Here is a 26,119-nt window from a genome sequence, read left to right as displayed (position 1 = left end):
GGCTGCCAGCTGATTTTGTGGGTCCGGAAAATCTTGAAGGCATCCAATATTTTTACAATCGAACCCCTTTTTCCGGTGCGATGCCATGCCAGCCTTCCCACCCACCCAAGAAGCAGTGATAGCTGTGATGACACTCACTGGCGTGGCACTGGATGCCGGTAGTTGTTTGGTTCTTACGGAGAATATTTGCTGGCATCGATTCAAATGTATTTCATGTGGCTAGTAGTTTGGTTAGAAATTGCTTTCTTAGGCTTTTTTGACAGCAGCTGCCATTAGGGTTGAGGCGGAAGGAAAGTGGATTTTCTTTTTCTTGTGGTTTGTGACATGCAGAATAAAGATGGGATTTTTATTTAAACATACAAGTTCATTGATGGTGGTTACAGTGTGGTGCTTTTAGATAGTAATCATAATGGTTATTGGATTGATCTGTCGTATTTTATTTATTTCCGTGAAATAAAATTTATGATGAATCACTTTACATGAACAACGGTCGTAGCATGCAGTAATATAATAACTCTATGAAAGTGATGGCGGATATCCCTAAAAACAGTGAAAGTAGTCCTCCGGTGTATGCTATAAAGTCCACTAACCCGTAGCGAATTGTTCTCTTGTATCCGTAAAAGTAATCTTCTGTATAATGAATTACAATATCAGAAAAGTTACCGTCGGGTACAGTTTGTGACACCTCCTTGTCATAGCCTATTTGGCTGCACGATGGCAGGCATTTGCAAGTGTTTACAAAATACTTTGATAGAGGGAATTTTTCGGCTTTAGCAAGCAGCAGTGCATCTTTGTCGAACTGATCCTCCCACTGGAAACTGTTTCGGCACAACTTAGTTCCAGCTGCCCTCGGCATGTAGGCCAAAACACATTTTTTCTTCTCGAGAAAATAATTCGTTCGGCACTCTAATTCACAGTTTTCTTGGGTGTAAATTTTGAAGAAGCGCAACTTTCGTTGTCCTTCGAAGTAGCACTTGGCACTAAAAGTGAAAATTTGCATTAATTATTTTATTATTTATTTAAAAGTTATTTCAAACCTTTCTGCTGGATAGTATTTTAATACATTTGGTGATAGTTTTACCAGCGGTTTAATTGAAACATCTACCTTCTGCCCTGGTTCAACAAACATTGCACTTTTTGCTTTGTATGGAAAATCAACAGGATTGTGTAAATATACAGTGACAGCACTTAAACTGGGACAGCTTGAGTTGCCGGATGTTTGATTGAAATGCAACTTCAATCGAAGTCGGTATTTCTCCGACAAATCCACTGCAGGTCTTGGGTAATATTTGAGAAACAGGCCGTAATCTGCATAACCGTTCTGCAAGCTCCAGTTCTCGGTCGGTTTGGATGCGTTGGAAAAGAATAAATCTGGTGCCAGTCTGGAATTGAAAAAAAAGATCTCTTAGCTGAGACCTTTTAATACAATTAGTGACTTACTCTGCTGAGTTGAACAAATCGTTTGCCGCTACGTTATTGAACGTAAAGCAAGCTCCATTCTCCGTAAGAGTTTCCGTAAATAACGATCGACAAACATCGCACTGATTGTGCCAGCAAATCTGTGAGCAAAAACGCTCCAGCGGCACAATCCGTGCAAGACAGCCACTTTTTCTATCATCAGGAATAGCATCCCCCCACTGGCCACAGATTGTAACCGCCGGAAAAGGAACGCTCGAAATTGGCGAAGGATCTTCGTCCGGAATTATTTCCACCAAACTATTGGTAAGACGTTTCCAGCAAATCACCATTAGGATCGAATAACAAGCGATGGCCGCTAAGATCACAACCAACCAGATTAGCTTTTCAACCACTTTTAGTTCACTGCCGAACACGTATCTTAACCCGTAGAATGATGATTTCTGAACTAATTGACGGAAATTACTTTCCTCGGCTTCGGTTGGACTGTGAGATTCAGCATCCTCCTCCTCCTTACTGATTCCATTTTCTTCGAGATGTACCTTCTTCGGTGGAGTGCTTACTTTATGTTCGGAATCGTTGTTCATCGATGAGCTCCTAAGTGTGACTTTTCCGTACTGGAACCAACGCACAATTGTTCGCAACTAAATATTTATATGAATTAATTCAGTGTCAGCCTCACCTGTAATCTATCTCTAAAAAACTGTTAGCTGGTTTTCAAGGCTCGCCAAATTCACTGTAGTGAAGTATAATTGTGACCGGGGGAGTGTTAAACTGGGTTGATTTACATACAGGCCGAATAAACGGACACTTGAAGGCCATTGACAACCAAAGCATCGCTTTTTTACGCAACCGGCGGACTTCATTTCGGTTTTAGATTAACGGGAGATATGTTAATGAGCTTCCATTAGCACCGAGCGGACGTCCGACAGTTTTACGCGACCACACCTTCTCGGTCCTGTCCACGTGAATTTCGATAACGTTAATTAATAAATATAGGGCTTAGTCATTTCACGCCTGTTTTTTTCGTTACTTGACCGCGCATCATCACTCGAAAGGGAAATTTCGGAGTCTATTGAAAAAATAAATCAAATTTAGTCCTTGCTTTTCTCCTTCTTTTCGCACAATTAATTTGGGACAAATTGAACCCTTTCACGGGGGAAGTTTATTAGACTACAAGTCAACACGAGTTGGTTAGAAGAAGAAGAAAAAACTTCCCAACAAACCATCTCCCCGGGGGCGTCCATCGGCCAATGTCCCACGGCGAATGTTCACGCTGTCAGTTCGAATTAGCACCAAAAATTACCTTTTGACGAGCAACCCAACTAATTAAATAGAGATTTCTTTCGCTCCGGCTGTCTTGGCTAGCTGGAAACTGCAAGCTCGAAGCGGCAAAACCAAAAGTCCGAGGGGAAAGTTTTCCTCGGCGGGTAGAGCAAAAAAAAAGAAAAACTCCAAAGATCTGCTGTCCTGCCAGTAAACCACAGTAAAAGGGTTGTAGTTACCAGGCGCTGTGGGATTTGTCTTAACGCAAGTTTAAAAAGTCCGCACCGGTTAAACGCTCATAAAAAAGTCGCGTTTTATGAATTTAATATGCTGCTCCGTTCCGTGGTGAAGGGTAAGTGAATAGGAGGGCTTGGTACTTGTGTAAAGTTGACACTCGACTACTAGAGCTGAAGATTTCGTATTGTCGGGAAGCAGCGGGAAACAAAGGAAGCTCGTTTAAAAGCTAATAAAGTTGAATGGGAAAGTTTCTCGGCTCGGGGAACCGAGATAAAAAGTGCAAAACGATTCATTTTTCACTAACGGCAGGCTTGGGGACAGTTCCTAGCGATACGGGAAAAAGGTTACAACTTTACCAACTGACGAATGTCGTTTGGCTTCGCCAAAAGTTTGAGTTGAGTTTCGAATTCAAACAAGAAAACTCTATCATTTGAAATGAAGTCAATATATAGTTTTATATCTTAAATCCTGGACTTATTTTGATTGACATAGTTGGTGCAATAATATCCAAACTTTGCTCTATTAAAACCAAAAGAATAACTACTTTTCTTATTTGAATAACAAAGCAATAACCTGACTGTATATTCAGAATTTGGAATAAATATTAACAAAATTGCAATCAACAAAATTAATTCACAAAATTCGAGTTTTTATCCGATTGCATGTGCACTCCGCTTTCCGCATAAACATAATTCTGAAAATATTTTCTAACTTATCTTTTCTTGTTTTACTCACTTAGCGACCTATAAAAAGTAAAACTTAGAATAATGCAAATGGAAATAATCGAGAGTCTGTACTGCTATTATTTTGAACAGTATAAAATGGGCGCAGCCACTTTTATCAAAATGTAAAGAGAAAGAGATTATAATGCAATAAACAGCATGGCTTTTCATGGGAGATCTACATATTAAAATGGTTAGTTCTACAAATCGACTGCACACATAAATTATAAAAAAAAAGTAATCACGACTGACTCTGAGTCACTAGCGTGGGGCAACAGACCTTTTAGAAGAACGTTTTTGCCTGCAAAAAAGCAGAAATAATACGATGGGGGCTCTATTATTACTTATCACAAAAATACCGATTGAAAATTCCGGACTTTCGGGTGCAGTTGGATTAAAAATCAAAGTTTAAATTGGACTTGATAGAGTTTTAATTAGAGTTTTAATTAGATTGGACATCAGGCCTGACATAGATCATCAAACAAGACTCGAATTTGAACTTGGGCTTGAAGCTTTATTCACCTTCTTGAGATGAATTTGCACATTAAATTTGATAAGAAAAAGGACTCAAGTTTAGAGTAATTTGGACTGGAAGTTTTACTCGGAATTAGGCATGAATTCGGACTTAAAGCAGAATTTGAAATTTTTATTTGAAATCGGACTTGCAATTTTATTTAAAACTAGCCTATTACCGATTTTAATTGGGGCCCCTTTATTTGTTAATTTAACGAAAATTCTCATAATGCAAGAAACAAAACCCTTTTTCTTCATCAGAATATGTCTACACTTTGTCAGCTCCTTCTCCGGTTGTCCTCCAGCCACTTGTAAATCTGTAAATCCTTTCGGTAATCTCTATAAAGCATAACAAAGTCTTTTTTACACTTTTGAACCTCCGCCACCTTATTCCCCCCTCTCAGAAATCTCCTATTGTCGTTCAGCCCGTCGTTTATATGTTTATTATGCAACTGCAATCACTCTAAATGCAGGAGAAACGCAATCCCTTTTACTTATTTGGTCCTCTCCCCTTTTGTCAACTCCCCAGTGCTGACTTTCTAATGTCAAAAAATGTGTGTGCCAAGTTTAGTGAAAAACAGTCAAGGCGTTCTGGAGTTATGCCGGAACATACAAACACACAAACTCACGCTCACTTTTACATAATAGACTGGAATTGAGTTAAACTGGGAATCGGATTGGAAATTTAAATTGAAATTTGACTTTAATTGGATATGAAATTAAGCCAGAAATTGAACTTAAAATTGGAATTAAGATTAAACTTGAAATTGGACATGATTTGGATTTAAATTGAACTAGAGATTAGACTTGAAATTGCATCGGTCGTGGTCAATGACGGAGTAGCAGCACACGGACGGTATTCTATGCTTATGCTTATTATTACTTTGGCATTATTGCCAAGTTGTTTTATTTGTAGACAAAAGCACTTACGTATACATACTTTAGGATTACCTTAGTATCCATTATGGACCTGGAAACCTTGCAATAAACGGTGTGAAAACGGGAAAAATCGCGATACGGAAAATTACGGCTCCAACCGCTTGCATTGATAAACAAAAAGCAACACCGCAGAGAAGAGAACTGTCAAATGTGTGTTGCAGAAAAACATGCGTTATGACAAGAATAACAGGTGTGCAATAAAATTGGAGGAGTGTCGTACGTTTTTCCAATTATTGAACTTACGAATTTATCGGAAATTTGTGTTATAAAGACCCGATTTTATTCACTTATGGAGTACTACTAGAGCCCGAATCTTACGATCCGGAAAATATAAATGTCTGTTCAGAATTCCGAAAACTGCGGATACATTCCATTGGCCAGAGTTTGCGAAGATGTTTAACAGTCGAGCAACCTCGGGTGGAGATCGGGTAACCAACCCCGGAGGAAACCAAGGTCGTATGCTGACAGGGGGGGAGAGCTCCTTCGAGCTACGTTGGCCCTCCGGCGATACTGTGGGGTTGGTTGCGGGCTTTGCAAGCCTGAACCACTAAAAAAACCAAAGCAATGGACTCCGTAAGTAATAATAATAACTCTAATCGGAACAATCGGCAAAGACCCAGGCGACGAAAACGGACTAACGATTGGAAATTAGGAACATGGAACTGTCGGTCTCTGAATTTCCTCGGAAGTACCCACGTGCTTTCTAAAGAAGTGAAGAGCCGCAAGTTCGACATCGTAGCGCTGCAGGAGGTATGCTGGAAAGGAACGATGGTACGTACGTATAGAGATGGTCATACCATCTACCAGAGCTGCGGCAATACACACGAGCTGGGCACAGCTTTTATAGTAATGGGCGAGATGCAGAAGCGGGTGATCGGGTGGTGGTCGATCAACCCCCGAATGTGCAGATTAAGAATCAAGGGCCGATTCTTCAATATAAGCATAATTAACGTGCACAGCCCTCACCTCGGAAGTACCGATGATGACAAAGACGAATTCTACGCGCAGTTGGAGCGTGAATACGACCGCTGCCCAAGACATGATGTCAAAATTATCATCGGGGACTGTAATGCTCAGGTTGGTCAGGAGGAGGAATTCAAACCGGTGATTGGACGGTTCAGCGCTCACCCGCAAACGAACGAAAACGGCCTAAGACTTGTCGACTTCGCCGCCTCCAAGAACATGGCCATACGTAGTACCTTCTTCGTAGTACGAAATGTGCAGAGATAAAGATGGAGGTATCTTGACTGATGACCGTGCGGTAATCGAAAGGTGGAAGCAGCACTACGATGAACACCTGAATGGCGTGCAGGCGGAAGACCATGATAGCGGAGGAAGTGACCACATTGGTGCAGCAAGCGACGAAGATGTGCCACCCCCATCGATAAGGGAAGTTAAAGAAGCCATCCAGCGGCTGAAGAACAACAAAGCAGCGGGAAAGGATGGCATTGGAGCGGAACTTATTAAAATGGGCCCGGACAAGTTGGCCGGCTGTCTGCATCAATTGATTGTCAAGATTTGGGATACGGAACGACTACCGGAGGAGTGGAAAGACGGGGTTATCTGCCCTATCTACAAGAAAGGTGATAAGCTGGATTGTGAGAACTACCGAGCCATCACTATCCTGAATGCCGCCTACAAAGTGCTGTCCCAAGTCCTCTTTCATCGACTATCGCCAATAGCCAATAGATTTGTGGGAAGTTACCAGGCCGGCTTCATGGAGGGTCGGTCTACAACAGACCAAATCTTCACCCTGCGGCAGATCCTCCAGAAGTGCCGCGAATTCCGAGTCCCCACGCACCACCTGTTCATCGATTTCAAAGCCGCATATGATAGCGTAAACCGACAAGAGCTATGGAAAATTTTGGACGAAACCCGCGTTCCGGGTAAGCTTACTAGACTTATCATGGCTACGATGGATGGGATCCAGTGCTGTGTGAGAATCTCGGGTGGATTGTCGGACCCATTCGAATCTCGCAGGGGACTTCGACAAGGAGATGGTCTTTCCTGCCTGCTATTCAACATTGCGCTTGAAGGTGTTATAAGGCGAGCGGCGATCGAAATGCGGGGCACGATTTTCAATAAATCCAGTCAATTTATCTGCTTTGCTGACGACGTGGATGCTGTCGGCAGAACATTTGAGGCGGTGGAAGATCAGTACACCAGACTGAAACGCGAAGCAGAGAAGATTGGATTGCAGATAAATACGTCTAAAACGAAGTATATGCTGGCGGGTGGGACCGAGCGCGACAGAGCTCGCTTGGGCAGCACCGTGGTAATCGACGGGGATGAGTTCGAGGTAGTCGACGAGTTCGTATACCTTGGCTCGCTGGCAACAGAGGACAACAATACCAGCCGTGAGATTAAAAGACGTATTATCAGCGGAAGTCGGGCCTACTACGGACTCCACAAACACTTGCGGTCGAACAATCTGAGCCCCCGTACAAAGTGCACACTGTACAAAACGCTAATTAGACCGGTTGTCCTCTACGGGCACGAAACGTGGACATTGCTAGAAGAGGACCTACGAGCACTCGGAGTTTTCGAACGGCGGGTGCTAAGAACCATCTTTGGCGGAGTGCAAGAGAACGGTGTATGGAGGCGAAGAATGAACCACGAGCTCGCGCGTCTCTACGGCGAACCAAGTATTCAGAAAGTGGTCAAAGCTGGACGGATACGTTGGGCAGGACATGTTGCTAGAATGCCGGACAACTATCCTGCAAAAATGGTTTTCGCATCAAATCCGGTAGGAACAAGACGAAGAGGGGCACAGCGAGCGAGGTGGCAAGACCAGGTGGAGCGAGATCTGGCGAGCACTGGGTGCCCGCGGAACTGGAGATCAGTTGCCATGGACCGAAACAGATGGAGAAATTATACTGCGCAGGCCTTGTCATAAGACGTTAGGCCAATTAAGTAAGTAAGTATGTTGTACTTAAAAGAGTCATAGCCGGAAACTGAAACAAATAGTTTTTATGGTCGTATTGGATTTTATTTAACTGAATAAAAACATCTGGCTGGTTGGTATGATATTGCGACAAACAATCGAGTTGAGCAGGTGAGTAGAGCAGTCGAATCAAGCAATCGAGTCAAGCAGCTGGGTCGAGCAGTCGAGTCGAACAGTCAAGTCGAGCAGTTGTCGAGCAGCTGAATCGAGTAATCTAGTCGAGCACTCGAGTCGAGTAGTCGAATCGAATGGTTTAGTCAAGCAGTCGGATCAGGCGGCTAAGTCGAACAGTTGAGTCGAGCAGTTCATTCGTGTAGTCGAGTCGAGCAGTCGAGTCGAGTAGTCGAGCCGAGCAGTCGAGTCGAGTAGTTAAGTCGAGCGGTTCAGTTGAACAGTTGAGTCGAGTAGTCCAGTTGAACGGTTTATTCGAGCAGTTGAGTCGAGTAGTCCAGTTGAGCAGCTGAGTCGAGCAGCCAAGTTGAGTAGTCCAGTCGAGCAGTTGAGTCAAGTAGTCCAGTCGAGCAGTTGAGTCGAGTAGCTAAGTCGAGCTGTCGAATCAAACAGAAGTCAAGCAGTTGAGTCGGGCAGTCAAATCGAGCAGTCTAGCAGAGCAGCTAAATCAAGCTGATCAGTCAAGCAGTCCAGCCGAGTAGTTGAGTCGAGCAGTTGAATCTAGTAGTTTAGTCGCGCAGTTGAATCGAGTAGTCTAGTCGAGCAGTTGAGTCGAGCAGTCTAGTCGATCAGTTGAATCAAGCTGTTCAGTCAAGCAGTTCAGTCGAGCAGTCGAGTCGAGTAGTTGAATCGAGTAGTCTAGTCGAGCACTTGAGTTGAGCAGTCTAGTCGAGCTGTTGAATCAAGCTGTCAGTTGAGTCGAGCAATCAAATCGAGTAGTCTAGTCGAGCACTTCGAGCAATCGGGTTGAGCAGTTGAGTCGAACAGCCGATTCGAATAGTCAAATCGAGTAGTTGAGTCAAGCAGTTCATTCGAGCAGTCGAGTCGAGCAGTTGAGTCGAGTATTCCAGTCGAGCAGTGAAATCAAGCAGTTGAATTAAGCAGTTGAATCGAGCAGTTGAGTCAAGCGTCGAATCGAACGGTTGAATCGAGCAGTATACAGTGGACCCCCGTTCGTTTGAACGATTCCTCATGCAAACTAACGGGGTTACTTTTTAATTTGAACAACTGGTAACCCGAAATATGCTGAAACCTGTCTAAACTAGCCGCCCTGCTCTTTGTTATTATTTTGTTGGTTTGTTTTAGTTGGCAGTTGCAAGTGCGAATATTGCATTTTCCGATCGGATTTCTATCTTAATCGTTAAGAAAACGAAATGTGAAACCGATTAAACAAGCTAGGTCAGTACAAACAAATCGTGTTTATGTGCATTGTCTGCATAAACAAATGATGTCATGTTGAGAATGACATTTGAACCATTTTTAATTTGCACGTCGTGCAAACCAGCGGGGTTCAAATTAAAAAGTGTTCAAGTTAAAAATGGTCAAACGAACGGGGGTCCACGGTAGTTGAACAGATCAATCATGGTGTCTAGTCAAGCAGTCCAGTCGAGCAATCGAATTGAACAGTCCAGCCGAGCAGTTCAATCATGCAGTTAAGTCGAGCAGTCGGGTCTAGTAGTAAGTGGTAAGTCAAGCAAATGTGTCAAGCAGTCGAAACGAGTAGTTAAGTCGAGTAGTCCACTCGAGCAGATAAATCGAGCTGTTCAGTCAAGCAGTCAAGTCGATCTGTCCAATCAAGCAGTTGGGTCGGGTAGTCGAATCGAACAGTTCAGTTAAACAGTCCAGTCGAGTAATCAAATCGAGTAGTCTAATCGAACAGTCCAGTCGAGCAGTCTAGTCAACCAGCTGAGCAGTCGACCAGTGAGGTGACTGAGGATAGAACTCATTGCTACGAAAACATGATGTCCTGTCAGATGCCTGTGTTTAATTACCGATAAGCCTTTTATGATGTCCTGTCAGAGACCTGGTTTGCGGTACAAAAATAAGCCTCTTATATAAATAGATAGTAAGTTTCTATCAATGCTACAAACCCATAAAACATGTTTATTTGTATCTAACGTTCGGTGAAAGCTTATTTTGTAAATCGACTTTCTTAATCAATTTGACAAGGAAATCGTTTGGTGACCGTGAAATTGGGACACACGTAAGAAAATTTATTATTGCGCTCAAAAATCACGTTGATTCACAGGAAAAAATCGTAATATTCGATGGATAATGAAATTGTATAGCCGATGTTGTTGTCAAATCACACTTAACATAATAAACCGTCGAGAAAAGTTGAACTACACTACGAATTGTGCAATAATTGGGTGGTGTGCAATAATAATTGACAAATTACCCTACACGGAAAATTACTGTACGAAGGTGAAGGTCGTCAGAGTCAAGTTGCTTTTTTACTGATTTCAGTACTTGTTGTCACTATCGTTTTGTTGAGAATAGAGTTGCTAGTAGTAGGTAATAATCTGTTATGAACAATTATGAAACATAGAATCGCATATCTATTTTTGCTGTTAAACTAAATCCGACAGTAATTCTATCACATAAAATGTTGTTTACGGTGAATTTTATTATCAGTGAATTTCATAAGTATATTATCGACACTCTACGACCTTTAATTTAATAACGAAAATAATTGGTCAATTTCATGCTCAAATGTTTACGTTGGCATCACTCCAGATAAACGTCCGTTCCCTTGGCAAAGTACAACAACGACGGTCGCGGATTCGGAATTGCAATCGAAACGACGTGCAGGTTTTCGTATTAATTCAAGTGAACAGTTTGGACAAAATCATTATAGTATCTTACTAAATAACTGTTCGGGTGTGACTTAAAGTTTTCTGTGCCTCAAGTTAAGTTTCGCGAGTGACGAATGGAACGACCGAAAAAAAATGAATGAAAAATCGACGGCGAAAAAGAGGAAATATAGTGATGAATTTTAATTGGGCAGAAATCTGATGTTAAGTGTAATTTATACTCCAAAAAGTAATAGAACCTAAAGAATGCAATGTTTAGTGTTTCGAGTTTGCAAGTTTTTATTACGGCTTGCAGGTTAGTTGAACTAATTCAACTAACGCATGTTGGTACACTGAAGAAGGGAAGGGCGATATTCGGTGCCATACTGACTACCATAAATGTACTCTGATGACCTTGTCGTGAAGCAAAAGTAGCAAATATTAGAACAAATAGGAATGGTTTGATCACTTTCACACAATTTTGATCCGATGCATTGGGCACTAATGGGGCGGCAGGTCTCTTCGCAGATATCACCTCTGTCTAGATTTATTTGTTTTCCTAGGCATACTGATCTCTAGTACCTACCTTCTTTTAGTTGGGTCCGAACGAATGACAACGACGGACCACACTTTCTTTGCGAGCTGCTCTATCACGGGCTTGATAAGTTGGTTTATCGCGAAAATATAGTTACCGAAAAAAAGAATTGTCTGTGTCCTACACAATCCTACACATCCGTGCAGACATTAATACATTTGCCTGCGTAGCTGTTGATTACTAAGCCCACACACAATCAACCCTTCCACTCTCGAGTGTTTCTTCTCGGTATAATAAATCATAGTAATTTTTCACCAGAAACAACAAAAACGGTTCCTGGTTGAGTAGCTCATGGTGGCGGCCATATGAGAAGCTAATCATCTTCTTAATAATTATCTCGTATATATGCAAGAAAATGGCTTTTCGGGGTTAATAATTTAATGGGTTTCGGGCTCAAGCTTTGCCTCTTCAAACCCAACATCATTAATATAAATTATCCTCTTGGTGCGAATTTTCTACCCGGTTTCGGAGCCTTAAACCGTTGCCATTGCCGGCTCCGTATATCCGTTATAAATAGAAGGCGTGTGGAATTTAATACCCTTTCAGCGTACGTGTTTGCATACCTTTGGGCTATTTTCACAGCTCATTTGCACGCTGCGTCGAGATTTCGAATCAGGAAAACATTCGAAAACACTCATTACCTACATTACCCCCACTCAGCCAGTCGTCACAGTCACAGCACTGCGTCGAGCAACGGTGTTGCGGTATAGACAAGAAGAGTCCCAGTACTTTAATTACAATCACGTACCATTCATCCGCCGTAAGTCCTAGCCACATCACACCCGGAGAAGAAGGAAGGGTGTGTATCGCATTGAGTGAGAAAAATGAAGTCTCTTCCAATTCCAGCGTCATTGGGGCGTGGAGCAAATTGCGAAGAAATTTCCCACCGGATTAAGTCCGTGATATGGAGGGCCGTAGGACGTGGGTCGGTGTAAAGGGAGGAAAATTGGTTGGGCAAAGCTGGAAGGGAGGTGTAGTTTGTCCCATTTCACCGCAGAAACCGACCGCAGAAAATTAAAAGACTCCGTACGGATGCATCCACACACAATTTGCTACACGCTTTGAGCGGAAAACGATAAAGGAGAGTATAAAATAAAATAAAACCGAAATTGTATCAGACGACTTCGTCTATTGGGGAAAAGGGTTTGAGTTGTAATCAAACTCATCATTAGGGTGATCGAGAAATGCCGGAGCGATTTGGGTTATGGCCTCGTTCGAAGCAAAGGCAGCTCTCCTGCCCCTTTTTGGATGCCAGTGCGAATGCCAACCGGAGGAAGAAAATTGATGAATATTCCTTCGCGGGCGATGATAATCAAGCAAATTGTCAGATTTGATTAGTTGAATGAATGGATGAATTATTGATAGTCGGTTTAGCGGAGTTCAGCGTAATTTATTCGACTTTCTCGATTGCCGCATGCAAACGACGTAGAGTGTCGAAAATTAATGAATCTAGAATAATTTTGCTCTAATAGCATGATAATTCTATATTAGTTATTTATTATAATTACGTGCGTTCATTTGGGTAATTAAACTTAGTAATTTTTAAATGTTACAAGAAATATGTAAAAGTGTGATTTTGTTTGTTTCCTCTATAAAATGCTTAAACTTAGATATTATTTTTTCACTTCAGTATATATTAAGGTTACTTTATTTGGGTTAGCAGCACAATCCCGAGAAAAATGAAACATGAAGGTCGTTGTAATTGTTGTATTTTTTGGACTCATTGTCGCGCATACTTCAATTGTGACAGAGTGATTCCAGTTCAAAATGCTGGAAAAAGAACCAGTTTTGACTCGACTGATTTGTACTGTACTGATTTGTGATACATAAAATGATGGTATAAGAGAGGTTCCTTTTTTGTCAGAAGGTTAGCCCACTGCGACCATTATTTTGAACTATTGTGGTAACACAGGTTCCTTTCACCACTAGGTGGATTAAGTCGGGTTTTTAGCGACAATGCTGCCAAATACCCGAGAGTGGATGATTCCCGATGGCAAACAGGAAAGGGGTTGGCACCACGAGAATCTCCGGAAAATTTTACATAAGATCACGTATATTTTATCAGCCTTCAGACCGTATTTTAATTGCGTCTGTTTTTTCGCCCGTATTTGCCCATAGTGCGGTGGTTGGTTCGCCCCAAATATCCCAGATCTTTTCACCTAGCGATACAAAGTCTTTAGAGATAATGTGGATTTTAATATCCTGAATAACTTTGTAAAATATCTGAAAGCAGTATAAAATATCGTGTACAAATTTATTAAGCAGAACTGAATGCTTTCTTCAAACAAATCATTATATTTCGCAACCAGTCAGTGAAAGATAGTTCCTAAATGCAGGAAAGTTGTTATTGAGACATTATATTCTTTGGACGTATTTAAAAAAATCAGAGGGGTTGTGTCGAAGACACGACCGCATAGGTGACGCAGGACTACGTAAGTCTCTGTGTAGCACAGTGGTCAAATTTGAAGAAACGCGGACATTAGCAATTGGGTAAAAAATGCGTAATTTTTCAAGTGTGGTGTCTTCGGAGAAGTTTAATAATAAAATATAGCGTATTTTTCTGCACTATTAGGGTGACCGTGAATTCACCTATTAGGATACGAACTTTTGTTTTTTTAAATAATTTCAAAAAAAAATTTTTCTTCAAAAAAGGTGCACTTAAAAATCAATTATGCTCAATAACTTTGCACATGATTTTTTTACAGCTTTTGAGCGTGCTACAAAGTTATTCAGTATGCTAAAATACACATTTTCATCGAAGACTGTTTGTCGCTAGGACGCATATTTAATAAGTTATAAAATAAATGAAAAAAAATTGGCATTTAAGATTGAAATTAGTCCGAATTGATGTCCTGAAGGTGAAACGTCACCGAAAAGTGAGCGGTCATCCTTTCCTTTTGCCAGATTGTGTCCATATAAGTACTGAAAGAATTTGTTCGAAACTGTTGTCTTGCATTTGTGCATGTGACGTGACGCAGAATTCTCAAAGCGAGGAGAATCAGCAACTCTTTTATGCGAGAATAGTTTTGAACGTTTCATTTGCTGCTTTACATCGGCAGGTTGCTGGCAATTCTGGCCTTTTGTTTTCCCAACACTACGAAACCGACTCCATGTTCTGCTTTCTTACCGCCATCGCCACTGTAGTAGATGTGGTACTTGAAAGAAGTGCCTACAATAGGGTCTACTGCACGGAACTCCCTTTCTCCGGAATTTGGCCACCGAACTTCCTGAATAGCAGCGATCTCCACTCCGAGTTGATGCAGCTCTCGAGCGAGCAAGCCAGCCCGTGCCGGTTCATGGAGAGTTCGGACATTCCAGGTACCAAGTTTCCAATCGTTATCCCTTAATCGTTTCCTTGTCCCTTGCCGTGTCCTATACCGATTGTTCCGTCCTGAATTTCTTTCTTCGTTGTTCGTGGTAATTGAGTTTTCGGTATACTACCTCACCGGGGTCGCGATACCTACATCCCGATGATGTGCCTGCATCTTAGGTATAGCTTGCGGGATACAGCATTTCATATTCAGCCGCCCGTTACGAGACAGACGCTGTGTGAGCCGCCCCTCACCTGGAGAACAGGCGCTCTAGTTCGCTTCTCCTAGCTTAGCTGCTTCAGTAAGTACATGAAGCATTTCCGGGTAAGGCCATCGAACGTCATCGTTTGACTTAGATCTGCGTGGAGGCGCCAGGTGGGAGCTTGAGAGAGCCAGAGCTATGTTTGACGCTCCTTCCAGGTAACTCTCTCCATTTCATACCCAGTAGAGGACGTCAGCTAATTGATATTTTAACTATCTGTCAACATGTTAGTTGTAAGACAATTATACTGGAAATCAATCTATCACAATGAATGCTGCTATCAACAATTTCGTGGAAATTAACGAATGCGAATCAGTGTTGTAAGTGATCACCCAGAATAGTTATTTATTTTTTCGGTTTAATCGTAGTTGTAAGCAAGCTTCTTAAATAAGCTAACGTTGTCAACTGCATACCAGTTTCGAGCCAGTTACTTAAAGTTGACTAGTGCTACAAGTCATGCAAAAGTTATCAAAATGCAAGATCATCGCCAATCATTAGAAGATGTGTAATTAGGACCTGATGGTTTAACTCTTAATGGAACTACGAATTCCAAGAAACTGAAAAAAACTAAATAAAAAAATTAGGATTTAGGATATTTAAACTATATTTAAATTATAAATTTGTCAAGCATTGTCGAATTGTACCCGCATTCCTAGTGCTATGTGAACCTTCTGAACATTATCACTTTTATTCAGTTGAATAAAAAATTTTGAACTTTGCATGTTATCCATGAACTCAGCAGGTTCAACCCAAGTCCTCAATCAAGCTTGTTCATAAAAAAAATCAGATGCCGTTCTAGAAGATGATTTGGTGCGCCAAGGACTTCAGCTGGCTATTGAAATCATGAAGGAAACAAAAACCAACGAATACAATACATTTGGACAATTTGTTGCTACTGAATTGAAACAACTTCGAAACGATATTCAATGACAGCAACTTAAAAAATATTGCTAGGCGGTTGTGGACTTCAAAGAAGACGTACATATTACAGACATAAAGTTATTAACTTTTTCTTATGAGTGTTCATATATTACGAATTGAATAACCGAATTTGGCGTTTGGTGTTGAACATTTGAACCCCATCCGCGTCGTTGATAACCAAGGCAACCTAATATTTTATAATAGTTAAATTCAAAGTTGAAGAAAAGTTGATTGAATAAATGATCGTTAATTTTTTATAACGGCAGCAGTGATGTTAAAAACTCAAAATCTCAAAACTCATCAAAAATCAAAATCAACTGCGAATCATGTCAACTTGATCCTATGCAGAAAAAACTCACGCGTGAGTTTTTCTGTTTTCATAGCAAGAAGCACAAAACTCACACATATTTCTTCCCGCTTGATCACATTCTGCTTTGCTTCAACTGCTACCCGGAGCTATACACATATACATACAAATTCGTTGTTGAACAGTATAGGCATTCTCTCGTGCGATACGTAACTGTGAGTGAGCGGGAGAGAATGAATCTATAAATAAATCGTAAAATTAAACTAAAACGCACATTTAAACTACATGTTTATCTAATTTTTATTGGGCTTGTTACTTTCTAGTTAAGAAATCTTTATTCCATCTTTATTCATGAATGTGTGCTAGCTTTTTTCGCTGTAGATGTTTTCTCTGGCGGTTAATTCTCTTTCGCTTTCTGGTTCGTTGTATGAAATGCCAGCTGTGGAAGAATTAAGCAAAATGCTCACAGCTGAGTTTAGTTCACATCGCATAGCAACAGAGGCATCGCATATAATAGCGAGAGAAATTCATATGTGAGTTCGGCGCTTCTGATCAAGGTTGAAATTTCATGGTTCTTGAAATCTCATTGCTGCTCTGAATTTTTCAACACTGACCGGCAGTTTGCTACAATCTACGGCGGAAACGGTAGAAGAAAGTAATGAAACAGAAGTGTTGATAGTGTCTCCAGTGCAGGAAAAGGTAAGAAGGGGAAAGAGCGGGAAATTAGGTAAGAGAGGGTCATTAAGGGAACGCTTATGAGGTATGTGTTTCTCTTTACTCAAGCTGGGGAATGCGTTGACCACCGTAAACACACTGACGGACGAACAACGTCACGTGCAGTGGCTTGTAAGTTCGTACAATGCCTTGTACAGTTTCGTCGTCCCGTCAGTAAAACAAGTTAGATTAAACCTCTTGTTCGGTAGTTTAATAACAACAGACGGAAGAAAAGTCACAATTTGTGTGTAAAAAATAACTCAACCCGCCAGTATTGGTGGATTAATAAGGGGGTTTCCTTTTTATCCAGTTCGCTGTGGTTCCAAGGTTCACCAATATCTGTTCAAAACCGGTTAAAATTGGCTCCGATTATAGCTTGACTAGCTAGCCCCAGCTTGGGTAAAGAGGAACGGTATACTTCATAAGAAGCGTTTAATGACGCTCCTTTACCCAATTTTCCGCTCCTTCTCTTCCACGTCTTGTCCCAATCTGTTTGGATGCCATAAACACCTTTGTTCCATCACTTTCTTCTACCGTCATCGACTGTAAAAGCTACAACTGTGAAAATCAAATTGAATGCCTAGCCTCATCAATGGTCAAGACAAAACCACGAGGTTGGTCTAAGTACAGATCTGGGTTTGACCAATTAAATTTAAGTACAACGTTTAAATACAATATAAAACAGTTCAGCTCTCTTCCCATTGACGTAATAATTTCATTTCTTCTGACAAGCCTACTTTCTAGCTACTAGTCAATCAACATACACATCGCTTCAACAAAGACCATTCAACATACACATAAGAAAGTAGTGCATATGATTAGCGAACGCTACACGGGAAGACTCACCTGGACAGTTTAGCAGGTAGCGCCCCGTTGGGATCGGTTCCCAGCGCAATTAGGCCGCCCATGATGGTTGCAAACCCAACCATAATCAAGCCCATCCGGTAGGAAAGCGTAACCGGTAGCAGTTTATTCTGACAGAAGGTGTGCTGCTGGTGATTAGTTGCTGCAATGTCTCAACCGGAGTCGGTTCAAAATGGGATTAACCACGCCGATATGGTAGAACCTTCTACGAAATTGCAAAGAGGCATTAAATCTTCCAAATTACGAAAGAGTTTGATTAAACGTTTCGGTTACGATAAGCATATCCACCAGATTCACTCGTTGGAGGATTCGTTCGTCGATTTCTGTGGAAGCAGTTCGATCCATGGGGTTCGATATATCGGTTGTCGAGATAATTCATATGCTGAGAAGTAAGTTGTTTTCAAACTGATTTAGAAATCCTTACTATGTTTTCATTTACTGCAGGTTAATTTGGACTGTGATCTTTTTGACAACATTGTACTTTGCCGGAACGAACATCATCGAAGCGTGGATTAAGTGGGAGAAAAATCCTGTTAAGATAGTACCTTCAGATGGGATCACATATAGTTGGGAGATTCCCTTTCCAGCCGTTACGATCTGCCCTCAAACAAAGTCTAAACGAACAATGTTTGAAATTGGAAAAGCTTATCGGGAAACCGGTGGAAATCTCGATAAATTTGATGACCATTTGAAGGGACTGCTACAGCTGTGTGATGCTCCCTGTTTGTATAATGTGAACTATTCAAGTCCAGCGAATGCACGAATCGTTCGTATGATGCACGAGATAGCACCCCAGTTGAGTGATATCTGTGAAAGCATCACTTGGGACTTGGATAAGATGAACTGTACTGGAATGTTCCAGAAGATTTTAACCGAAGACGGTATATGCTACAGTTTCAATCCGATTTCCGCGAAGGAAATGTTTCGCGATGATCGCCTCCATCGACGCTACAGTCATAGCGAAGCGTCGATTCCAATTCAAAACTGGATTCCGGAAGTCGGCTACGGATCGGTCGATGCCGAAATGGAGTATCCGAGACGGTCGTTCCTGGATGATAAGAAAATTGATCTGGTGATCAATTTACGCTTAGATCAAAACGATTACGATTACAATTGTCGAACGGAGCAGGGTTTCATGGTATATGTACACTCGCCGGAGGATTTCCCGCAGGCCAACTATCGGGCAATCTACGTTCCAATGGGGAAAAGTACCTACATCACGGTGAAGGCGACGATAACGGAACTTTCCAACAAATTGCAAGGGTTTACACCTGAACGGTATAATCAAATGCCTTAGGATAATTCGCGTTTATCTGATTTCTAAATTTTTAGGAGGAAATGCTTCAAGGCTGGTGAAAAACAACTGGAGTTCTTCCGAGTATACACACAGAAAAACTGCGAGCTGGAGTGCCGAGCACGGGAGCAACTGTTCACGGAAGGTTGTGTCAACTTTGCTCTACCCCATGACGAGGAGGACAAAATTTGTAACGTACGCAAGGTGCACTGCACGGCGGATGGCAGTAGAAGTCGCGAAAGAAAGATCCGACCCCAGCGGAGTTCCGGCAAAAAAAGTTGCCAATGTCTACCGACTTGCACTTATCTCAAGTATGAATCGGAGATGCTTCAAACCGACCTGGACTACTGGAGCATCCGAAACGAACGACGGAAATCTTCCAAGTAAGTTAACTTCGTTTGGTTACATCGCGTGTTCCCAGTTGGTAACTAACTTTTCCATCAGTATTTCATACACCCAGATTAGCGTTCACTACAACAAGGAAAAGTTTCCGACTTTCGAAAGAACAGATTCCTACACACTGACCGAGCTATTGGGAACCTTCGGTGGTTTGCTGGGACTTTTCATGGGAGTGTCACTGCTGAGCTTCGTGGAAATCGTTTACTTCTGCACTCTACGGCCATTCTGTGTTTGGAGACGAAAAAATCGCAAACTAAAACTACAGCAAGCAAAATTTTCCTCAGATGAGCCTGCCTCCTAAGGTAAGGTAAATGATTTTTTTTAAACATTTTTTCTCAGCTTTTCAAAACAGCTCATGGACATTGGTGAAAGCAACATACTCTCTCACCGTGTGAAAAACATCAAATATTCAAAAGGCGGAGATTTGCTCTGTCAGTATGTATACATAACAGAGTCGCTTGTTGCAGCTAGCAGGAACATGCGCAAAGCTTTCACCTAGTTTTTATTATTATCATTCTCTCACAGTGACGGCCTGCTGCTTCACCACCCAACAGTCCGGACGGTTTTTAGTACAGAGATTAGAAACAATGTTTTCCCCCCTCCGGGAGGCGGATCCAGTCCTAGTGTAGTGTCTTGTTCTAGAAAAATTTCAATAAAATTTTCTATTTCATAGCATAAAACATATTTAGATGACAGTTTTTCCCCAAACTGATGAAACATGAAGGAAGTGAGAATCCGTCCAGTATCATAAATTCAATTACATCGCCCCTCGATCGAACCACGATTTACATCAAAAGGCTTCTAACGAGAAAGCCCACGCTCGAAGGGAACGGTTTGCATTTAGAAATCAAATCTCTGCAAAGCGCTGATTTCTGTCATTCGATATCAATTATCGGTCAATATGATGTTAACTTTGTTCAGACTGAAATTTATGCGAAATTGGTGCAGAGGTGGTATTGAGTTTCTTCCCGACTAAACTGAGCATTTCGCCCTCGTTGATAATAAGAACTATTGAATGTGGCGTTTATTCTGTGCTGAGGATGTTCTGTTTCGTTGTTATAAGACCTTCACACAGAACAGTGCCTAGTAATTTATTGGATCTAAGAATAATGCGCTATTCTTAGTGATGAAATTGCATCTAAAGGCAAACATTGCAATTGGAGCGATTTTTAACACAAAAATCGAAAAAATCAGACTTTTTAAAGGGGGCCAAATTAGGAGAAATAAAAGCTAAAGTTTATACGCAGGATATATTATATCTGAACTATGTTAATGGGCGACAACTAGAACTTTGGAATTTTTTTCTCAAGCTGTCAAAAAAGACAAAGATACATGAAGAAGATCTGATTTACCGAAATGAAAGATACATTATCCATTGTTGAAAAAAAATAGTGCACATTTGAAAACGGTCCGTAATCGGCTGTTTGGCGAAGCTTTCGTTTGACGTCGAACAGGAGCGTTGTACGGCCGTCAGGTCAACTTTGCGAATGCATCTCTTGATTCTAGCAATCAACTGTTTGCGTGGCTCTCCAGTTATTTTTGTACACCAACGAACTCAAAATCCCGAAGAAATCCTCGATTGGGCGCACTGAGACAGATTTTACGGGTCGTGATCTTCGGGTAAAAATGGGATCGAATGGGTATTCAGAAACGATTGTGTGTTTTGTTTGGGATAATGCGATGATTCTCTATCCGGCCAAAACACGTATTGTCCATCTGCATGATGTTTTTGTAGAAACGGGATCAAAATTTTCTTCAAACATTCGTCTGGTGCATCTTAATTGATAGCCAAACCAGAGGGCTTGTTGTTGAAGAAACAAGAAAGAGAACGATGTCCTTCTGCGTCCATAATTTTGGCCGGTCTTCCATTTCCTTCCTAGGTCTTCCTTGCTTGCAAATAGTTGTTGAGCATCTTAGGATATGGTAAACAGTCGTAGCCGCAACATATTCGCTTTTTAAAGGTTGTACCGTAAACTTTTTCCCGAGATTTCTGTGGAAGTTTGTTGAAGTGTACAACGCGCTCACGGAATGCTTCTTGTTTTGACGCCATTTTTAGCAAAACTTGGCAAGCATAAACAAAACAAAAAATACTGACAGAAAAGGGAGAGAAAGAGCTAACACATACACACTCTCATTTCTCCCTGAACTCGTTTGTTGTTGAGTATAGGGGCCTTCAAAATTTTCAAAATTTTAGTTGAGGAAAGTCTGGTTAAGTAGATTTTACTGTTGCAATTAGACATTGAAAACTCTTATTCTCTACTTACTCAACACACGAATTCACCGTCAACGTTCATTTCTCCTGACAACATAAAACCAACCAAGAAATTGGCAGTAAGAACTTAAAAGTGCGTCATTTGTCACAGAGAATAATTCAATTATTGGTAACAAGTAGCCTATGTTGGTTAAATTTTCTATTCAAAATTTGAGTTTATACACTTTAAGCGCAGTTTGAGTAGTTTTGCAGAAGTTTTAGTTTAGTTCGATCTATTCAAAAGTAGACTCATTTCATACTGCTGAAAAGAAATTAAAAATTCTGATGTAGGGTTATGGAGATAAAAGTGGAAATTCAAAAACTAAAACGTGAAAAAGGTGTCAGACTTCCAACGTTGTAACTATTTTATTACCTAATAACATTTTCTTTCATCAATCGATCAGAAATTGTATTACGACTCCGAAGGGTTTACCAAAAATTTAACTCACTGCAAAATAGTATGCGAAATTCCGCCAAGAAGTCTGTGAACAAAAATATGTTGGACCGTGGTTGGCTTTGCAGGATTAAAAAGTATTCCTCGAGTTGTTTAATATTGATGAACGAAGACAATATACCTAAGCAAAACTATTTCAATTATTAATTTTGAGTTGTTGACTTTACTCGCACTGATTGGAATGCCAGAGAACTGGATTTTCGGTCGAATTATTTAATATCTGAATGCACTGTTTACTGCAGCGCTTCCAGTGGTCAAATTAGGAATGTTTTGGCAGTAGTTTGTTTAGAAAATTTAATGTTTCCTCTTTCAGGGCTGATAAGTTCGTGACGATTAACGTATGCAGCGTACTTAAGGTGAAACGGTACTGAATTCAAACATGGCCGGAAAGATGGCGCTCATGTGAGGATATGGCCTCACATGGGCGCCATTTTTCCGGCCATGTTTGGATTCAGTACCGTTTCACCTTAAACGTTTCCGTGATCTTGATTGGCAAGTCCATAGCAAGCGTCATAGTAAAACTAAAGATGAGAAGCTACATTTGCAATTGTTGCGAACGATTATAGCAAACCCAGGGCTTAAATATGATATTGCCAAGAAATTGAATGCTAGCCAAAACACCGTCAGAAAGATTCTCCGTGAGAAGGATTTCTATCTTTTTGGGCCAGTAAGCAATCAAAATAGGACAGGACGCTGAAGTAAAAAATAGTAGTCAAGAAGTGCCCGGAAGTTCCCGAGCAGGAGCGAAGAGCAAAATAATATAAAAATAATATCAAACTGTGTTATAATGGTATATTTTGTTATTGAATAGATATGGAGATACATTGATAACACATTTTGTTATTGAGTAGATATTTGAAACAGTCGTAAGATGAGTTTAATAACTGATTTTGTTATCATATGTTATTTTGGCCTTAAAATGACATTCGATATATTTCATAAATATTTTTTTATTGATTAAAGAGATTTTAGATTATAAATATTTTATAAAATGATTTTTCAATATCTCATATAGTACTGCATTTGTTATTCAATACCTTAAGAATACTAAAATATGTTATTCTAAACTCTGAATACAGTCATGTTATTGCTTTGTTATTCAAATAACACAAGTTTTGGCCTTAAAGGAGTAAAATTTTGATATTAATTTTTGTTATTTTACCAACTATGTCAGCCAAAACAAGACCAAATTTTGATATGAGTTATTCGATTTCCAATAACACATTTTGCATTTTGCATATTATTTTGCTCTTCGCTCCTGCTCGGGTTGTACAATAAAGTTCTTATGAAGTACGAACGATGCATCCTCATGGACGACTAAACGTACGTTAAGATGGATTATGGACAGTTTCTCGGACAAATGTTTTAAAAAGCCACTGGTCCAGGTAAATTCGTTTTTGCAGATAGATTCGCAAGAGTATTTTCAGCCGCGAACAAAAGCCCAGGTTTGCATGACAAACTAACGATTTCAGATGTATTCCAAAATGTACCAGCAGGAGTGCTTGAAAAATGTGTTCTTCCGTACGTTTTAATTTAATTTGACAAACTGCCACTACAGCGGAGAAGTACTACAGTGGTTCTTCGAAAAGGACATCAATCCACCCAAATGCGCTCAATTCCGCCCAATTGAGAAATATTGTCAAACTGAAGTTGAAGAACAGTGAAACTAGTAACTCGAGATGCGACGGAGATGAAGAGATGGTGGAATAAAATGACCGTATGGCACCGAATATCACCTTTTGCTTCCCTTCTTCAGTGTACAAACATGCTCCCATAGACTCGGGAAACCATTACAAAAAAATAAAATTAGTTCAACTAACCTGCTAGCCGTAATAAGATCTTGCAACTCGAAGCACTAAACATTGCATTTTATAGATTCTATTACTTTTCAGGACATATGTTACACTAAATACTGAGGTTTCTGCCCAATTAAAATTCATCACTATGTTTTCACTTTTTCGCCATCGATTTTTCATTAATTTTTTAAGGCCGTTCCATTCGTTACATCACACGCAGAACTTAACTTGAGGCACACAAAACTTTAATTAACCACCCGAACAGTTACCACGCTACCACGCTACCAAGGCAGCGGCACATCCTTCTTGACCAAAATGTTTTGAGAAGAGCAAAACTTACTTACTTACTTACTTAGGTAGCTTGCCGTCATAAAACAAAACTTGTTTTGTCATAAGACAAAACAATGTTTCGCTAGTTAACTCGGTTTTGGGCTACCGCTCTCCAATTCCTCGGACCCCGAGTACTCTCCGGTAGATCTCGCTCCACCTGGTCCAATCATCTTGCTCACTGCGCTCCTACTCGTCTTGTTTCTACCAGATTTGAGGCAAACAGCACATTTGCAAGGTAGTTGTCCGGCGTTCTTGCAACATACCCTGCTCATCGTATCCGTTCAGCCTTAGCCACCTGTTGGATACTGGGTTCGCCATAGAGTTGTGCGAGGTTATGTTTCATCCTCCACTTTCATACTCCGTTCTCCTGTACGCAGCTGAAGATCGTTCTTAGCACTCGTCTTTCGGAAACTCCGAGCACTCGTAGGTCCTCCTCAAGCAATGTCTATATTTCATGACCGTAGAGAACAACCGGTCCAATAAACGTCAGGTACAGGCTACACTTTGTACGAGGGCTTAGTCTGCTCGTCCGCAATTGCTTGTGGAGCCCATAGGTAGCATGAGTTTCGCTGATAATACGCCCCTGAATCTCATGGTTGGTATCATGGTTCGCTGTTACCAGTGAGCCAAGGTAGACAAATTCGTCGACTACATCAAATTCATCGCCGTCTATCAGTATGCTACTGCTCAAGCGACGTCGGTGGGCCTCGGTTCCGCTGGACCCCATGTACTTTGTTTTAGACGTTCAACCCAATCTTTTCTGCTTCGCACTTTAGTCTGGTGTACTGTTTAGTCTCCACCACAGATGTTCTGTCGATAATATCCTTGTCATCGGCTAAGCAGACGAATTGACTAGATTTGCTCAAGATCGTACTCTGCGTGGTGATATCCGCTCGGATCATAACACCTTGTAGCGCTACGTTGAACAGCAGGCATGAGAAAACATCACTTTGACGAAACCCTCAGTGTGATTCGAATGAACTTGACAACTAACCCGAAATCCGAACACAGAACTGTGTACCGCCCATCATAAATTGAACCAGTTTGATGACCTTCCTAGGGAACCTTTTCTCGTCCACGATTTTCCATAGTTCTTTCCGGTCGATGTTATCATATGCGGCTTTGTAGTCAACGAACAAATGGTGCGTGGGAACTCTGATTCACGACCCTTTCGAAGAATATGCCGCAGTGTAAATATTTGATACCTTGCAAAATAGACAATCCTTCAACGAAGCCGGATTGATTACTTCCACACGATCTTTTTATTGCTTGCAAGTGGTCTACAAAGTTATTCAGTATGCTAAAATACACATTTTCTCTGAAGACTGTTTGTCTCTAGGACGCATATTTAATAAATTATAAGATAAACGAAAAGCCAATATTCCAAAAAAAATTCAATTTCGGGCAACTTTGCGCAAACCAGACAACCATTAGGTAAAAGCACTATATTTTATCTATAAATGTGTTATTTTTTGATAACAATTTTTATAGCTCGTTAAACGAAAGAGATAGAGAGTTACAGTATTTAACAAAGTTGCTTATTTTAATGTATTCTACAACTTTGCTGAAGACACCATACGCATTTAAATAAAGGGAAATTTATATCACCCTAATCAAACCACCAAAATCACAATAGTTTGCTATAACGTAAATCTGTAAAGGAATCTCAGAAAAAATCAATTCAAAAATGTGTTAGTTTTTGTTAAAAATTTTTATAACTTATTAAATATAAATCTTAGTGAAAAACAGTCTTTAGAGAAAATATGTATTTTAGCATATTGAATAACTTTGTAGAACATTTGAAAGCAATAAAAAGATCGTTTGCTAAGTCATTGAGCAA

At 40.7% G+C, this 26,119-nt stretch overlaps 2 protein-coding genes across 2 annotated transcripts; one reads left to right on the top strand and one right to left on the bottom strand.

Annotated features, from left to right (window-relative positions):
* Positions 1-475: 475 nt before the first annotated feature.
* LOC128735510 (pickpocket protein 28-like) lies at positions 476-17,799 on the bottom strand. The gene is made up of 4 exons (XM_053829992.1): positions 17,738-17,799; positions 1,441-2,013; positions 1,038-1,382; positions 476-980 (listed from the first exon to the last, which is right to left on the bottom strand). Exons 1-4 carry the CDS (start codon positions 17,797-17,799, stop codon positions 476-478), a joined length of 1,485 nt encoding a protein of 494 aa, XP_053685967.1.
* A 103-nt stretch (positions 17,800-17,902) lies between these two features.
* Positions 17,903-19,749, top strand: LOC128735509 (pickpocket protein 28-like). The gene is made up of 4 exons (XM_053829991.1): positions 17,903-18,144; positions 18,200-19,033; positions 19,088-19,432; positions 19,494-19,749. The coding sequence occupies exons 1-4, from the start codon at positions 17,903-17,905 to the stop codon at positions 19,747-19,749; spliced, it is 1,677 nt and encodes a 558-aa protein (XP_053685966.1).
* The last annotated feature ends 6,370 nt before the right edge of the window (positions 19,750-26,119 follow it).

Source organism: Sabethes cyaneus, chromosome 2 (genome assembly GCF_943734655.1).
Source record: "Sabethes cyaneus chromosome 2, idSabCyanKW18_F2, whole genome shotgun sequence".
Classification (NCBI taxonomy): Eukaryota; Metazoa; Arthropoda; class Insecta; order Diptera; family Culicidae; genus Sabethes; species Sabethes cyaneus.
This window is presented reverse-complemented; position numbering and strand designations above follow the sequence as displayed.

Bases quoted from the DNA above. Each gene is read 5' to 3' on its own strand.
- LOC128735510 (XM_053829992.1), bottom strand. From the start codon at position 17,799: ATGGGCGGCCTAATTGCGCTGGGAACCGATCCCAACGGGGCGCTACCT. The intron at 1,383-1,440 runs GTAAGTCACTAA...TTTCAATTCCAG, and splicing joins GATTTGTTCAACTCAGCAGA to ACTGGCACCAGATTTATTCT. The intron at 981-1,037 runs GTTTGAAATAAC...TTTCACTTTTAG, and splicing joins AAATACTATCCAGCAGAAAG to TGCCAAGTGCTACTTCGAAG.
- LOC128735509 (XM_053829991.1), top strand. From the start codon at position 17,903: ATGTCTCAACCGGAGTCGGTTCAAAATGGGATTAACCACGCCGATATG. The intron at 18,145-18,199 runs GTAAGTTGTTTT...CATTTACTGCAG, and splicing joins GATAATTCATATGCTGAGAA to GTTAATTTGGACTGTGATCT. The intron at 19,034-19,087 runs GTATAATCAAAT...CTAAATTTTTAG, and splicing joins CAAGGGTTTACACCTGAACG to GAGGAAATGCTTCAAGGCTG.